At 42.5% G+C, this 17,231-nt stretch overlaps 2 protein-coding genes across 4 annotated transcripts in view; both read left to right on the plus strand.

Annotated features, from left to right (window-relative positions):
* The first annotated feature begins 674 nt into the window (after positions 1–674).
* LOC105908963 (26S proteasome non-ATPase regulatory subunit 11) overlaps positions 675–17,231 on the plus strand; it is a 26,648-nt gene continuing 10,091 nt past the window's right edge. The window contains exons 1-13 of the mRNA XM_012837536.3: positions 675–822; positions 1,889–1,990; positions 2,344–2,540; positions 4,724–4,781; positions 6,717–6,911; positions 7,435–7,579; positions 7,815–7,875; positions 8,779–8,841; positions 9,043–9,168; positions 10,711–10,746; positions 10,845–10,896; positions 11,145–11,287; positions 12,488–14,166. Coding sequence (XP_012692990.1) covers positions 732–822; positions 1,889–1,990; positions 2,344–2,540; positions 4,724–4,781; positions 6,717–6,911; positions 7,435–7,579; positions 7,815–7,875; positions 8,779–8,841; positions 9,043–9,168; positions 10,711–10,746; positions 10,845–10,896; positions 11,145–11,287 — 1,269 coding nt within the window. The 5' untranslated portion in view covers positions 675–731 and the 3' untranslated portion in view covers positions 12,488–14,166. The remainder of the gene's footprint in view (positions 823–1,888; positions 1,991–2,343; positions 2,541–4,723; positions 4,782–6,716; positions 6,912–7,434; positions 7,580–7,814; positions 7,876–8,778; positions 8,842–9,042; positions 9,169–10,710; positions 10,747–10,844; positions 10,897–11,144; positions 11,288–12,487; positions 14,167–17,231) is intronic.
* Positions 14,085–17,231, plus strand: part of LOC105908951 (vesicle-fusing ATPase-like) — a 25,162-nt gene continuing 22,015 nt past the window's right edge. For 2 of the 3 annotated variants that reach the window (XM_031564267.2, XM_031564277.2), the window contains exon 1: positions 14,085–14,166. In XM_031564267.2, coding sequence (XP_031420127.1) covers positions 14,107–14,166 — 60 coding nt within the window. In that variant the 5' untranslated portion in view covers positions 14,085–14,106. The remainder of the gene's footprint in view (positions 14,167–17,231) is intronic. The other variant, XM_031564273.2, reaches the window with a different exon arrangement.

The raw sequence follows: 17,231 nt of genomic DNA on the forward strand, positions 1-17,231 counted from the left end.
ATGAATGGCAAACCTGGACAAGTTTGATGCTTTTAACCAAAAGTGCACGATTTTTCCCTTTATCTACCCTGCTGTTACGTTATCGTCACCCATTTATCACCAGGATGATAATAACACTAACGTGTAGATTTATAACAACTGACCAACCACAAGGATGGCGAATAACCATGTAAAATAAAAATATTATTCATTGATAACCGATTGATAATGAATAATAGGATAATGGGATGTCTCTATCAGCTTGACAGGCCCACTTCTACTCATGAACAACGCTAGCCAATGCTTTTCTGGCACCCTGAGCATTTGCCCAACCTGCCTACGGGGGGGGGGGGGGGGGTCAAACTGTAATCGATAAACAGAAGACGCACGTAATTCCCTGTCCCTTGTCCAGGTGGGAGATAGTGCAAAGGAAGGACGTTGGAGATCCATCACCTCGTGACAAAAAAAATGATCTAACTGTGGCTGAATGCAAACTATGATCACCAGAATCAGTAACTTTAATACCAAAGCATGTGTCAAGGAAGCAATCCCTCTAACTTTTCAGTGTGAACCAAGATTGTATTTCTAAAAACGTCTCTATGGAGAATCCCATTCATTTCGACCCAGCGTTAGGAACGGTACCACCAGGGGGCAACTCGATTACTCTCCCTCCCTATAGGATGTGACTAGGATTGTATTTCCTGTGTCGTGGTCGTGAAATATGTGAATCAGGCAGTCCGAGAATTGGTAAGATGGCGGCTGCGGCAGTGGTTGAATTTCAGAGAGCACAGTCTCTGATCAGCACGGATCGGGACGCTTCTATTGATATTTTACATGCGATCGGTAAGTACATTATGCATCAGGCAGTATGTTGTGTCACATAATCACTGTATTTATTTGACATTTAGTTTGGCGTCATGCTAGTTCTGGCACAAATCAGCCAAGTTCTCATTCGCCCGTGTTGATAACTAGCCGGTTTTCTTGCTGCTGACTCACTGTGACAGGCGTTAGTATCAGCTAGCATTTTTAACTAGCTAGATAACAGATAGTAGCTTGCCTTTTTACTACAGCAGTATATGATGTTAACGATGCATAGCTACCTAGTGTTAATATGTATCAAACTTTTAATTGAGGTTGCTGGTGGCATTTTTATTAAGGCTTGCTACCCTTATATCGCTAGGTAGCGTCATAGTCTTAGCTAGTTAGCGGTGTAGCTACGCTTCAAACCAAAAAGCGGTCATTTCAAGCAGACTTTTGTTAGTTAACGTTAGCAATAAAGTCACTATCTACCCATATATTCTGCTCGCTGTTTAACCATACATAGCCACTCTGCTAGCTGAACTGAATATCCTGAGAAGTTGATATACGGATTTTTAAGATGTTGGCAATGGGTGATATGGGATATCTTAAGTCTCTTCCTTTGTGCTATCAAACACAAGTTACCCTGGGTAGCTAATGCTACCTCTTCGTATATGGCCAGCCATTGTTAGTTTTTAACATTGCTGTCATCTTGATTTGTTTTTCAAAGGAATAAGAACAATAATAGTGATTGCAAGCAGGGTCAGTACTCAAGACAAACGGCTAATTTGCACGAGTGAGTGAAGGGTTCGACGCAAAGCATCTTATTAGCTTTGGCTAACTAACAGCATCATTCATTCGTGTCACTGTTGAATGCCTGCACCCTGTGACAGGGCACACGGATAAGCAAAAGTGGTAACGTTATCTTCATGACAATTCAGTATTTAAACAGCCGGTTCTTTCATTTTAGAAACCCAAGACCATTCTTCATTAGAAACTCTTTTGCAACTTGAGTCATGACATATCATATTTCACTTTATGCGAAGCAGCGTGTGTCTTTGCTGTTAGGATGTGTTTCCTCTCTGAGCAAACTTGTTCATTGTTGCTGCAGTCAAGCGGGACGTCCAGGAGAGCGATGAGGAGGCTGTGCGTGTCAAAGAACAGAGCATCCTGGAACTGGGGGGTCTACTGGCCAAAACGGGGCAGGCAGCAGGTGAGTTCAACCGCCTTGCCGTCAGTTAAACCGTTACGCCGTATGCTATGGATGAATGAGTGGGTGGGTGTGTTTCATAACTTTTGTTATAGAATATGCTGACTCTGCTTTCAGTTGCATTGGCTACTTTAAGAACATCACGTATCATTTTGGCCAAGAGCACAAAAGACAGATTGTGTTACTTTTACAGTGACCTGTTTGATGCTCTGGGAGGAATGTTCTCTTATGACCATTCCCATCAACATTGTCAAGGCACCACTGTTTTGTATTAAGTATAAGGGGGTGGGGGGGGGGGGTGATGGTTGTCAAGTGTATAGGGTATAACTTGATCTTCCTTGATACTCTATTCTCAGAGCTCGGTGGCCTCCTGAAGTATGTACGACCCTTTTTGAACTCCATCAGCAAAGCCAAGGCAGCGAGGCTGGTGCGCTCCCTGCTAGACCTCTTCTTGGACATGGAGGCAGCCACAGGACAGGAAGTCGAGCTGTGCCTGGAGTGCATTGAGTGGGCCAAATCTGAAAAGAGGACATTCCTGCGCCAGGCATTGGAGGTATGTCATGTATATGTCTCAGTCAGGTGGCTGTCATAATATATACAGGAAGTTGTATGTATAAACCCATTGACCTGTGTATGTCTGGACACATGGTGTAAAATGTGTGTGGAAATGGAAAGATTACAAACCAGTTCAATTGCTTGTGAAGGTGAGCTGCTAAGGAGCAGCCTTGCAGATTCAGTCAGAAAACAGCAATGGTGACTGGTGCTTTCTGCCTAGTTGTGAGGACCTATGAGGAGGAAGGCCCTCCCTATGCCTTTCCTCAGCTTTTGAAGGCATTCAAAACCACAATTTGAGTGTGCAGTCTCCAGGCTACCCTCTTGTCATGAAGTGGAGAAGCTGTGGATGGCCTAAAACACTGCTTCCTGGGCATGTAGTGATCAGAGAGAGAAAATGCAGGCTGTATTTGTTTTTTTCTATGGTGACAAGATATGCTAAAGTAACCTCAGGTGTAGAACTTTAAGCCCCCGCCCCTATATAAATTACCTCAATTTAAGTATAACTCTTCAGTTCAATGAACTTCTGTTTTTGGCATTAATTCTCATAAAATGCAATATGAGACATCTCAGTGGCAGGCCGTCAGCTGTGCGGTGTTTTTTTTTTTTTTTTTAAAAGACTGATTTATTTATTTTCAGTTATTTACTCGTAAATTGGTGTTTGCCCATGTCTGGTTGGGGTCTACCAGGAAATTGCTGGGCTTGAGTGTTTGGGAATGTAGTCTAGGAGTGATTGATGGGATTGACCCAGTGAATGATGGATTTTCCCAGTTCCTCAGATAAGTCTCTCCCTTGTCTCGCCTAGTCCTGTGCCTCTAGCTGTGTTTCTCGGGTCAAATCCGGGCAAGCTAGTGCGTGCTAAACCAAGTTGCCTTTCCATCTTCACTTCTGGGGCTTGAACATGTCTCCTCAGGGCTTATGGCCTGCCAATTCCCCTTATGCAAAGCAGGGCTAACTGGTGCTTGAGGCGGTGTCTAGGTTTCAAGTGCTGCTTGTTTTCAAGTCACTTAATGGGATAGGGCCAAAGTATCTATCTGACATGTTTCAGCAGTACGTACCACTCAGATCTCTCAGATCGCAGCATAAATTTCTATTAGTAAAACCCACTGTCCAAACTAAACAGGGTGAAGCAGCACTCAGCCACTATGCGGTTCACCTCTGGAACCAACTTCCAGAAGACATTAAAAACGCTCCAACTACTTTCAGTTTTAAATCTAGACTAAAGACCAAACTTTTCTCAGATGCCTTCTGCTAACTGGCCATGAACAGTTCCTTTGAAGTATTATTGCTTACTCTAGTAGACTAGTGATTGTTATTATTCTTTTTATGCTTTTATTTCCTATATTTTACTATTTTTATGCCTTAATGTTCTCATGCTTTTATTTTCTATAATGTACTGTTTTTATGATCATGCACTGACCTTTTGCTTTTTTTTTATTTATTTTTTTATGTGAAGCACATTGTTTTGCATGTATGTGAAGCACATTGAATGACCACGGTGTATGAATTGTGCTATATAAATAAAATTGCCTTGCCTAGGTAAAGGCGTGGTTAGCAGAGTCAGGTAAGAGCGGTTCAACGCTACCAAATGACCTAAATGAAAAATGGAGATTTGCAAAATCAGGGCTCCACTTATATTCGGGCTGATAAAAATGTGCAATGGTAGCTTGATCAAGTATGGGAGACTGAACAACTCACACGATTGTAATGCTATGATGTGTATCCTTTCTGAGAGACTCCTGCGGCTTCACTTCAAATTAACCTCAGAAGTCTGTCAAGCAATGAGTTCTCCTTGGTTGCATCTACTCTACCTACTCGGTTTTCATTCTCGTCACCAGAGGTTAATGATGCTACGGACACTCTTTGCGCTACACTGAGCTCTTGTCTGGATGGCGTGAATCTAGAGATCAGACTAGCTATCAGTCTCTGCTATATGCCTTTTCTTCCACAATCACATCTGCCAAAAAAGGCATTCACTATTTTCTACTTTGAAGAATCTCCTTAACCTGCGACATGTTCTTTAGCTACTGCTAAATATATATCTATAACATGAACAAAATAAAATAATAGGCCTACACTTTGGGTCTGGCAGCATCTTCAATTGGTGAAGCTAGTTGTGTGTACACTCTGTTACTGGCACATGTTGGCAGTTTGATCTTGAGACCATCTCTGTTCTGTCCACAGGCACGCCTGGTCTCGCTGTATTACGACACCAAGAGGTTCCAGGAGGCCCTACTGCTAGGTGAGTGTGTGTGAGCCAAAGAGGCATAGGCAAAGTCTTTGTGTGTCATTGTTTTTAATCTGCTCTCTCCCCAGTCTCTTTCACACTGACATGCATGCATGACTGCTGGTCCATCATCATGCTGTCAGTGAACTTGTAGCCCAAATCAATTGCACAGAATTTGATTAACCACACGATACATGAAACAAAAGTTTCATTTTCTTACTCTTAATACTGTGAAGTAGGAGCACAGGTGTTGCACTCACTGTCCACTCCATATAATGAAACCGCTTCAGTGTCATTCCAGCTACTAGCCAGATATGTCAATGTCAAATGCATGTTACCTTACCTAAAGGACCCTAAACAACGTACTGTGACACCAGGGCACACCACAACCACGTCAGTAATACTTGACACCAGGCTCAAAGAGCTGCCCTCATGAGTATTTCAGTCATTGTCAAGTATTCTGTTAAATTAGACCCACAACACCTACATACCCAAAATAGCTTAAGGCATGTCTGGTGCTTGCCCTGTCAGCAGCCAGCAGTGTAAGTTGATGAAGGTGATGGTTTTTATATTATTTGTTGTGCTGTAGGTGAGGGATGCAGGTTTGGTTGTCAATTATTGAAAAACAATCTAGACCAGGGGTTTTCAACCGGGGGTCCGCGGCCCCCTGGTGGTCCGCGACGGCATTGCAGGGGGTCCGCAACATGAGCCTATGTTGAATTTTTTTATTTTTATAAATTCGTTTTGATATTTCAACATATTTCCAGATTACTCTTAAATATCGTGAAAAAATATCTAAAATAAGAAAAATATGTCAATCTAAATAGTCTGAATAGCCAAGTCGCATTGCCTGAAATATACTGATGTAGACCCATATTCAGCGAAGAAATTACGCTGACAAGTGCTACAGGCGGAATGTGTGGGCAGGGGGAAGGGGCGTGGCGGCGGCGGTGGTTAGTGATCTACCCTGATCATTTCACATATTTAAGTGTTATAGGCAGAATATCTGTGCAGGGGGAGGGGGCGTGGCGGCGGTGGTTACAAACACGCACGAGCAGGCACATCAGTGGGCCGCGAATTACTTTCTAGTCAGAATGGTGGTCCCTGGGACAAAACCAGTTGAAAACCCCTGATCTAGACCAATATGGTGTCATTTTGAAAACGGGGTATAAATTATCCCATTTTCCAAATAATCCTAAATTTTGTGAGCATGTAGTTCATTTTACTCCAGTAGCAGCCCATAGATTGAGTATGAAGTATGAGCGGCATGACTGTGTGTGTGTGTGTGTGTGTGTGTGTGTGTGTGTGTGTGTGTGTGTGTGTGTGTGTGTGTGTGTGTGTGTGTGTGTGTGTGTGTGTGTGTGTTATTACTCCAGTAGCAGCCCATAGATTGAGTATGAAGTATGAGCGGCATGACCTTTCTCAACGGTTTCTGGCTAATTTGACCATGAGGAACAAAACTAGGGTGCTGCCATTTACTGTAACCCGAGCGAACATCGAGATTTTTCTACGCCCTTTTAGGGCGCGTCCAGCGCATCTGTATCTCAGCTTCTGAAGGTCATAGACACTTGAATTTGGTCAAAATGACCGGTATACGCATGTTTATATATGCACTATGAAGGTTTCTTCTATGCACTAAAAAAATGTTTTTTTTCTTGAATATCTAGAAAAGTAACGGTTTTAGAGCTTAGAAACTTTTATAGTGCATATATAAACATGCGTATACCGGTCATTTTGTACAAAATCTCGATGTTCGCTCGGGTTACAGTAAATGACAGCACCCTAGTTTTGTTCCACATGGTCAAATTAGCCAGAAACAGTTGAGAAATGTCATGCCGCTCATACTTCATACTCACCTTTTGGGCTGCTACTGGAGTATTTGTTTCATGCTATTACATTTTGTGGAGTCTTAGAAGAAAAAGCTAACTGTCTCTCCTGGTCTTCTCTCAGGCTCAAAGCTCTTGCAGGAGCTGAAGAAGATGGATGACAAAGCGCTGCTGGTGGAGGTGCAGCTCCTGGAGAGCAAGACGTACCATGGGCTCAGCAATCTGCCCAAGGCCCGTGCCGCCCTCACATCTGCCAGGACAACAGCCAACGCCATCTACTGCCCACCCAAGCTGCAGGCTGCCCTTGACATGCAGTCGGGTAAGTCCGCACTCTGAGCACCCCGTTCCTCTCTGCCCCTGTCGGAGGCTCTCCAGGCATTCAAGGCTCTTCAATTAAATGTCCTTCTCTCTTTCCCCTGCAGGGGTGCAAAACTAAATTGGCTACAAATCATGATTCTTGACACACAAAAAAATCACATCTGGTCTCGTGATGTAGTGCCTCTTTTTGTCCTTGGTCCATAAACTATATAGCATTATAGGCATTGACGACTGTTCTTAGTCATGTGATTTCTCATGCTATAACCAAGAATTTAGCCAATGCTTTTATCCGAAGCAACTTAATATAGCAAATAGTATTGAATTCATGCAATGTAAACGACATGTTACAAAGTCTGTCTCTCTAAACTCTATAAAGTATAGTATTTTAAGTCTATTAAAGTATCTAAAGTATATTTTGGGAAGTTTCATGACTCTTAAGAGACATTCCTGTTAAACATGCTCTTAGCCATGTGCCAGGAGGGCCTTGGCAGCATGGAGATGTTAATTGCCCTGTTCTGTCTCAGGCATTATCCACGCAGCAGAGGAGAAGGACTTTAAAACTGCGTACTCGTACTTCTACGAGGCCTTTGAGGGCTACGACTCCATCGATAGTCCGCGGGCAATCAAGGCTCTCAAATACATGCTGCTGTGCAAGATCATGCTCAACACGTAAGCCACCTCCTGACGAAACACACACACACACACACACACACACACACACACACACACACACACACAATAACTCTCCCACCTTGTCATAATCACTCATACAAAGTTTTCCTCTGGCTGCCTTATGTTAATATGAAGTATACACGGAGGAGCCATCCAAAGGCTAGGTGGAGTACTTTCTGATGAAAGGGGATGAAGACAATGACTCTGATTATGTGTTTGCCTTGTTTTGCAGGCCAGAGGACGTGCAGACGTTGATAAGCGGGAAACTTGCCCTGCGACATGCTGGCAGACAGGTATGTGCCATATGATCAAGCCACAGAACTATCACCACACACCCCAAATGTTTATGACTCAGCTTTAGTAATTAGGATGCTCTGATGGTGTCCTCGGCACCAGTCTCCCACAGCCAGTATTAAACAGAACCGTCTGCAGACAACCGTGGGGTAGTCACTATTTGGAGGTGGGACCGATGAGTGAAATATGGCTTTTGAATATTAGAAAGCAACACAAGTGGAATCATCAGATTCATTTAAGATGTTATCTAGTCCACATCGTACACCAGTCACCTCCAGACTTGACTCTCATGCAGGTGCTCTGGGGGACTACCTAAGTTACATTTACATTTACATTTAGTCATTTAGCAGACGCTTTTATCCAAAGCGACTTACAAGGATGTATACACATTTTACATTTTACACTGATGGCACACTGCACATCAGGAGCAATTAGGGGTTCAGTGTCTTGCTCAAGGACGCTTCGACAGGGAATCGAACTAGCAACCTTCTGATTACTAACCGACTTCTCTACCTCCTGTACCACTGTCGTTAAGGTGACCTATTATTTATTTAATACATTACAAAGCTACCAGGATAAGTACAAACTCAGCAGTAACTAGCCAAGACCTAGCACTGGCTAAAATCATAGGCAGCAGTGGCAAGGGAAAAAAACACCTTTTTGCAGGACGAGTGCCTTGAGCAGAATTCAGCCCTTGATGAGCAGCGTTACTGATTGGCTCATTAAGGGTTTAGGCTGTTAGCCTTCAGAATCTGGAAGAGACCTGGCATACATACATACACACACAAACACAAACACAAACACACACAGATACAAACACGCACACATCCTTCACACAGACCTACTTGGTGTGGATTTGAATATGTGAGCATCTCTTTCCTATGTGTGTTTTTACTTGACAGACAGACGCACTGAAGAGTGTGGCCCAGGCTAGTAAGAACAGGTCACTAGCTGACTTTGAAAAGGTGAGACAAAAGCAACTGGCCATCTCTTGGTTTTTTTTTTTCCTCTATCTTTTTTCAACCTTGCTTCTTTTTTTTCTCTCTCTCTCTCTCTCTTTCTTCTTCTTCTTCTTTCCCCTCTCCCCTGTGCTTGCTTGAATTGTACTCCTCCACTCTAAAGCGGAGTGTGAATGACCTTGAACTGACCTTTGCTGCACCTTCCAGGCACTGACTGAATACAGAGCTGAGCTGAGAGATGACCCCATCATCAGCAACCACCTGACCAAACTTTACGACAACCTGCTGGAGCAGAACCTCATCCGGGACATCGAGCCCTTCTCCAGAATCCAGGTGGGCCACAGCACTCTCTCTGTTTGTTTGTTTTTGTTGTTGTTGTTTTTTAAAAGTTATGTTTTGTTTTTTGGCTTATAAATCATTTTATATATATATATATATCCCTGATTAATCACGATTAATCGCATTTGTATAAGCAAAATCCAATAATTAATTCAAAAGTAGCCTAGTGTATAGCGCACTTTTATTTTAAATGTTCTGCCATATGAACGAAAGTGCCATAACATTTGTTGTGCAAACACTTTTAACATCAGCATTTTAATACAGTAGCAGTTAAATAAAATATTCAGTTTAAATCTCAACTTAAACAATGTTATCAAAGCAAATACAAAATTAAAGCTCATTGCCACTGCCAGGGCATTAATGTTATCCTGTTTGTTATGAAAAAGAAAAAAACTGGCAAAAAAATCCTGAGCCACAATCATATCATTAAAACAGGCAATTTCTGAGGTAACAGCAGAAACATTTTACTTTCATCAGGGAGCAGCATTACCAGTCTATGTTCAGTACTAAGTGTCCCTGAGTGAGAAACCAGAAAACACTTTCAGTGCAGTTTGTCAATTCCTAGAACTTGACACTGTTGTTTTAAATGTACTGTACTACATAACATTTGTTGTGCAAACACTTACCGTCCGCATTTTTATATAGTAGGCTAGCAGTTAAATAAAATAAATACTTTGTGTAATTCTCAACTTAAACAATGTTATCAAAACAAACACAAAACTAAAGCTTATTGCCACTGCCAAGGCATTAATGTTAGAGTGTGGTGAAGCACCAAAAAGTTCGCTGCTGGCAGTTACTCTGTTGTACGTAGTCTGCCGAAGCCTCCCTCCACTGTGTTTCATTGAATGATTTGCAATCATCACATGTATGTATATATGTCTTTGCCGATTTTAGCCTAACTATCGAGATTCTAAGTAACATGGAGACCAAACTTTGTTTGTTACTCCACGTAGATCATAAACCCTTGAATATACAAACGACGGTTGAGAAATGTAAACGCTATAGTGCTTTATATCCAGCTCCCCCGCAGCTCCACCGTTCACTTGCGCTTGTTTACAGTCCAGCCTTTACCTTCCCAAGATGGCGGCGAGTTGGCACGTCGCAGCAATCATAATCATATATATATATATATATATATATATATCAATGGCAGCAATGCCCTTCTCCATGTTTGTTTATCCGCCCATTCTTTTCTTTTCCGGTTCCGCAGTAGTCAGCAGCAGACTTTTACAAAATAAAAGCCTGTGATCTCTTTTTTTATTTAAATTTTTTTATTTAATTTGTATATATTTATATCATATAGTTATTCTTTAACTGCTAATTTGATCAGTGATAATTCATTAGTTTTCTAGAAGGTCAGATATGATGTTTAAAAAACTAAGGTGTTCAGAGCCAGTGCCCCCGCTTGGGACAAGTGAACCCCAACACTCTCATATCCAGGATGTTGTACCAGCTCATTTGTCTGAGTTCTAATTGTGTATAAAGTGTTTTTCTCACTGGCTTTGGCCTGTCTCTCCTTCTCCTTATACCTTACAGATTGAACACATTTCCGGTCTTATTAAACTGTCTAAGGTGAGAAATCTTTGAAAACTGCTATCCATAGCAATTTTTTTTTTTTTTAAAGCTGGTCAATGTGAACAAAATATGACTTTGTTCCTCTTCCCATGCAGGCAGACGTTGAGAGGAAATTATCCCAGATGATTCTAGACGAGAAATTCCATGGTAAGTGATCCCAACTCCATAGAGGATTTGTTTCCACTTCTGACGTGAAACACCTTCATGTCTGCATGCTTCCCTAATGCTGGTACCTCTGAATTAAAAGTTGGGGTTGGGTTTCAATCAGACCTGGCTGTAGGGTAGGCCCACCCACTACCTACAATTTCTTTGACACCCTTCAACAGGTGGTTTCGTGGAATTGCGTTGCGTCTCAACGACGTAATGAAGAATTCTGATCCTTGTGCTTTTTGCAGGCATCCTGGACCAGGGAGAGGGCGTCCTGATTGTTTTCGACGAGCCCCCTGTTGACAAAACGTACGGAGCAGCTCTGGAGACCATTCAGAACATGAGCAAAGTAGTCGACTCGCTCTACAACAAAGCCAAGAAGTTAACATAGGTCAGTCAAAGATTTCTTAAAGATCGTCGTACTGCTCCACCTTCAGGCCTCTGGGTCAGACATTGGTGAAATGGCCAACCTTTTCATGCACATCCCTCATCTAAACTGGCTTTCTCTCCCAAGGACCATCTTCATGTACTGAAGGCAAACTAAATTACAAGGTCTGCAAAGCAGTGACTCTGCCATGCATTGATTTTTTTTTTTTTTTTTTTTTTTTTAAATCAATAATAAAAGTGATATGTCATCCAGAGTGCAGCTCTGAGATCTCTGATCTGTGGGGATCTTTTGAAAGGGCCATGAAGATGCATTTTGATGAGCAATTTGGGAACAATTCAGCAAGTATAAGCAGTGTACCTATGAGGAAATGACTTTCCTTTGTAAAGCTGTCCTTGTCTCCCTTCATTGTTCTTTTTTTTGCTATATTTGCTTTAGCACTGGTATCATTTGTATCATTCTGGACTGATTGATTGATTGATTGATTGATTGATTGTGGTGGCATCACCTTTCACAGAGGGCTGCTCTAGCTCATCTTGGGGGCATGAGGTGACTGGCCCCCGGTGACAAAGGTACACCATCTGGAGCCGACTCGTGTAGCTCGTGTAGATTTAAGTATTGACTGCGGGTGAGAGTTGACCTCTAGATTGGCTCTCCTAAAACCTGCCTGTAGCTTGTCAAAAGCACCTCATCTTCGCTGGGTTCTGTATCAATCTTTGCTAATCTGTGTTACTACTTTAAGATTGGCCTTCACAAGAGGTTGAGTTGGTTGAAGGTTTCAAACACACACTTCACAAGAGGTTGGTTGGTTGGTTGAAGGTTTCAAACACACTCCATGCATATTGTGCCACCACATTTAGACCAAGGTCTCGCACAGTGTGACGATGTGATCGTCACTACGGATAAATATGCTCTCTGGCTGCCATGCCTTGAGCCGGGCTCTTTGGTGTGGCGGTCAGAGAGCATGTTTGGCACCCTGTAGACCTGGGTTTGAGTCCGGGTAGGGTGACCCTGCTCTCCCTTCGCTACACACAGGTGGCAATAAAGGGTGACCGAATGTGGTAATATACAATGGAAGATGACATTGTGTACAACATGTATGTGGCAAAATGTCGGGCTGTGCAAGACTTTTCTGAACATTGTCTTGTTACTGTCAGTTGCTCACTGGGTTGATGTCTTTTTTGCTTTTGTCTATTGTCCCCGCAGGTGAGGTCTGGCGTCTCCATTGGGCCTAAATTTGGCCAATTCTACAACAAAAACTCTGAGGAGAGGAGGCGCAATAGGGAGGAGCGGAAATCTACACCCAGGACACAACAAATGACAAAAAAAAGATTTGAGAAGAAAATGGGAAAAAAAACACCCCCCTCCCCCCTCTTGCAAAAAAAAAAAAAAAAAAAAGACAACAAACATAACAAACTGATGGGGCTCTTCTGGCACTTCCAGCTTTCACCTGGAAAGTTTTTAAAATGTCGTCAGTTTCCCCAGCTCCCCCCCTCAGTGGACGGTTGTCAACTTTACCCCCTAAACACTTAGTTTTTGATTCTGGGTTTGTATTTGTTTTCCGTTTTCCTCCCTCTCCTGTCGTCCTTCATCACACGTTCCTCCGACGCTCTTCAAGAGGGCTATCAGGGAATCCTTCTGATAATACAACAGTTACACACACACACACACAAGAGTCATATACACCCACAACAGAGTTCTATGTGAAATGTACATATACAGATTTGGCCTTGAGCTCTGCAGGCAGGCCAACCCCTGGACTTAAGGTTCAGCTGTGTTGCCAACACCCGCGCCCCTCTCCCAGAATGCGGCTGTGGACGTAAGTCTCCCCGAAGTCGTCGTCCCCCCCCCCCCCCCCCCCCCCCGACACGTCCATGAGCTACACCAGAGGAACGGTTTTAAGGGCCCACCCCCCCTACCCCTGCACCCCAACCTCTTCCAGACCCCCACTCCGATCCCACTGCACCCGCATCTGGCTCCTCCTGCGAGTGTGGATGGGGTGTAAGGACTGTTTGTATCCGGGCGAGTGATGGAGGCGGTGTATCAAGGGAGGAGGATGCCATCACTAGGTGGGGCATGAGCTAACCGCCTTCCTCCGCTCTAACTCTCCTCTCACATTTGCGCCCCTCCAGGTCCCCTTTGTACATAACGTTGCCAAGAGCCTCATTCCATGGCTTGTATGGCCATCACCCTTTTTTTATAACGCTAAAAACATGATAATAAAGTCACAATGGGAGAACCTGTGTGTTGGAGTGGTCATTGGCCTTACTGCTAATCACATAGCTGTGTTATCATTTCATTTGTCTTGCGCAGGATGAATTTCCGATGTTTAGGTAGATCCGCAGTAGTCGAAACAGTTGTTTAGAGATCTCCTATGACGCCTACCAAGGGTGTTGGTATGGTTGTATATCGTAACTCCTACACGACGAGTTTATCAGCCCGACCGATTTTGATGTCCGTTATCATTTTGTAAATATTCTAAATTGTTTTGATTTTGTAATCTAAATTTTTCGCATTGCAAATCAAACGTATCTGAAAAAATATTGTTGCTTGCCTGACCTCTCCGTGTGGTCTGCCCGTTACTGAAAATAGGCTACAGTTGGGAACGAAATGTAATTTAAGGAATTTCACTGTAAACGTTCAGTGATTACGCATTACATAGCGTGATTAGGCTCCGTGTTTGGACTGGTATTTTGGCCAATCATAGTTTTATGACGTAGAATGCGGTAGTTGAAATTCCAACGCTAGATTGGCTGTAGCATGTGTGCGCATGCGCAGTGCTTTGCGCCTTAGTTCGCTGTCCACTACATCTGTGGTGCTGGTTTATGAATCCACATTCTGAGCTGCATATCTACGCATCAACAAACGCGAAGATGGCGGCCAGGGTAAGCTATTCTAATCTGTGATTTTCCTCCCCTCACCTCCATCAATGCCTTCTAGGAACGGTATTCCATGGGACATAATGTCCTACCTTCACCTAGGCTATAGAGGTTTGCTTCAAGCCTCAAAAAGCTTAACCACTGGCTCTGCGGAAATGTCATCTAATTGCCATTCACAGTTTAAAAGCGCGTCATTCAAAATAACGTTAATAATCGAACCTTTGCTCGCTTGTTTTATGAAGACATGGAAGCTGACGATTGTGCACTGTCAGGATGGATTGATGTTGTATCTAGGGGGTGGCATGCAAACCCTTTTTACTTATGTTATGCTTCTACACGGTGTCAGACGTGACGGCTTAAATTATTCAGGTCCTAAGATGTATTTGTATATGTTATAAGCCTATATTTGAATATCTGACGAGAATGAAATAGCATAATATAACCTTGTTTATCTACGCAGTCCTCTAACCGTCACGGTCCATGGCAAACAGCTTGTTGGCTATCTTACTATCGAATTTACGTATTCTATTTTGAACAGAACATAGGTTATAGTACAGGCTGCAATGACGGCCAGTCCACAAGCATGTATTTTCATTCACTGAATTTTTCTATTCAGGTAGATATAGTTCTATTATTTGACTGAAGATAATGCCTAATGCCTTTGTATAATGAATGAATAATGCCTTTGTATCGATTAAATGTCGGTGCTATCTTCAACCAGAATAGGATTTAACCTTGGCATGGCTACCCAAAGAGATTAGCTAGGCTACTCTGTTTTCTGTCTAAAGACTGTTATGGTTGCGGTCATGTAGATGCTGACGCTAATCTTGGCATTCATTTTAGGCTAAAAGCGCTTTGGGATATAAAGTCATAGTTGCATCAAAATACATCACTGGACATAACAGTACGTTCCGTGATTTAAAAGAAATCTGCTTTCATACGGTGCGTCATTCAAACCAGCTAAATCCTGTTAACCCAACAGGAGTACCGAAATCCGCTGTGAGGCCTAACTCACGGCAATGTTTTTCCCCGCACTAGAGAGGATGCTCCTTTTTTTGTTTGACACCCGCTTTGCTTCTGACTGAGACGTTAATTACAATCTCTACTGTTGGCCCACCCACATGTTTGTGTTACTGAAGAGATGTTCACTTGCATGAAGCTGTAGCAAGTATCACCACAAAAGACTGTGTGCTGCAGACTAACCAGCGATGCTGCATCCACTTGAGAATTAATAAACGCACATGGCTGCACGTATGTCAGAAGTATAACATACCCTTCATCTGTCAGACAACATCAAGAGTGTTACTGGACGACGACCATCTTTCTTGTGCATGTCCTTTCAAACAGCTCCTCGTCCAGTCCACTCTTTATCCATCCCCTGAACTAATATGTGGCAACAGCTGACCAGCTCTCTCAGTCCTCCTGAATGAAACGCCACCTTTATACATCTAAAGACTCACTGTCAGTATGTCCTTGGCATCATAATATGTCTGCATTTATAGGGACAGAGGAAAATATGTTTAATAATAACAGGTAATGTATAGAGGTCGGTAATTGGGGATAACTGTCATCCATGTAGGTAAGGTAAAGAAGGTCTAGAAGAATATTCTATCCAGCTCACAAGGTTCCTTGCAAAAGAAAAAAAAAGGACAGATTGACTGTTGACCGATGATTACTGTTTGGACCGATCGACCTCCTCATCTCAGTGTGACCTTCTGAAGCTAGTAAGGCAAAGGCAGAGATGATCAAAGCATAACATTCATTCCAAAGGTCTGACTTTATACATGAGATGTATTTTTATTATTATTTATATATTAAAAATGTGTCCACAGTCTATGACTCCACAGTTTTCCCCCAGACTGCATAAAAAGGCACTGGCTGTAGCTCCCCGTTCCTTCAGTGATCAGACCTAGGGGGAAATGTGGCCTGATAAATGGAGGAAATAAGACCGTGAATGAGTTTTACTGCGGTTGTTCACTGTAAACTTCAATTGCATAAGAGTGTAATACATTGAATAAGTTCTTGGATAAGAGTGTACTGTCCACACGGAACCTTTTCTGAGCCAAATGTACAGGAACTCAAGTCCAGGACTGAAAGGGATCTTTCTTGTTCTGAAATAGCATTGAGGAAGACAGTTAGAGCATTTCTAATCAGAGGTCCAGAGGTTTAAAAATATGAACTAATAATTATTTTTGTGGAAATAAGCTGGTTCTAGATTTAAATTTGATTTGCTTCACCTGTCTAACAAGGGCAGAGCTGTTACCTCAAAAATACATCAAAAATAAACACTCATGAGGAAGTAACACAGTTTAACACAGTACACATTGATTCACCCCTTTCAATCTAGATAAAATCTTAACTTTTATGATTAAAACCTTACAAGCCAGTGCTCTGACTGCCAAAGGGTGGCCAAGTGAAACTTGGCAGTGTTACCTTTCTGTGTGGGAGGACAGGCAGTGTGGGCGTCCACAGACTTATGGCAAAAGGAGAGAAAAGACTTGCAAGTCATGCAATACCTTGACTGTCTTACTAAGGCCTGAGTCAAGCCTGCTGCTAAAATAAGTGATGGCAAAGAACCTATTCATGAGTAGATTCATGCTCTTCACCTCTATATCTTAGTGACGTCGTAAAAATGAGCCTCTAGGATAGGTACGTACGTAAGTAGTGCTACTTGGATTGTATGTTGGTACGTGAAGAAGACAGATTGGCAGCTGACTTTAGATTGAATGTGTTTGTGTAGTGTGTGTGTGTGTGTGTACAGTGGCATGTATGAACATAGATAAATCATGTCGAAGGACATATCTGAACATATATGTAACACTAATGTCATCATACTGGATGCTGATGAGGGAAACCTATATAGATATTTGGAGAACAAAGGATGATTTAAATTATGTTTGTTTTATATGAAAGATATGAAACATTTCAGTGATTCACATCTGTCTGTGTGTGTGTGTGTGTGTGTGTGTGTGTGTGTGTGTGTGTGTGTGTGTGTGTGTGTGTGTGTGTGTGTGTGTGTGTTTCCTTTATGGTCTAAAAATGAATGAAGTCAGTAGGGAAATGGGACTTAC

This window comes from Clupea harengus, chromosome 1 (genome assembly GCF_900700415.2).
Source record: "Clupea harengus chromosome 1, Ch_v2.0.2, whole genome shotgun sequence".
Classification (NCBI taxonomy): Eukaryota; Metazoa; Chordata; class Actinopteri; order Clupeiformes; family Clupeidae; genus Clupea; species Clupea harengus.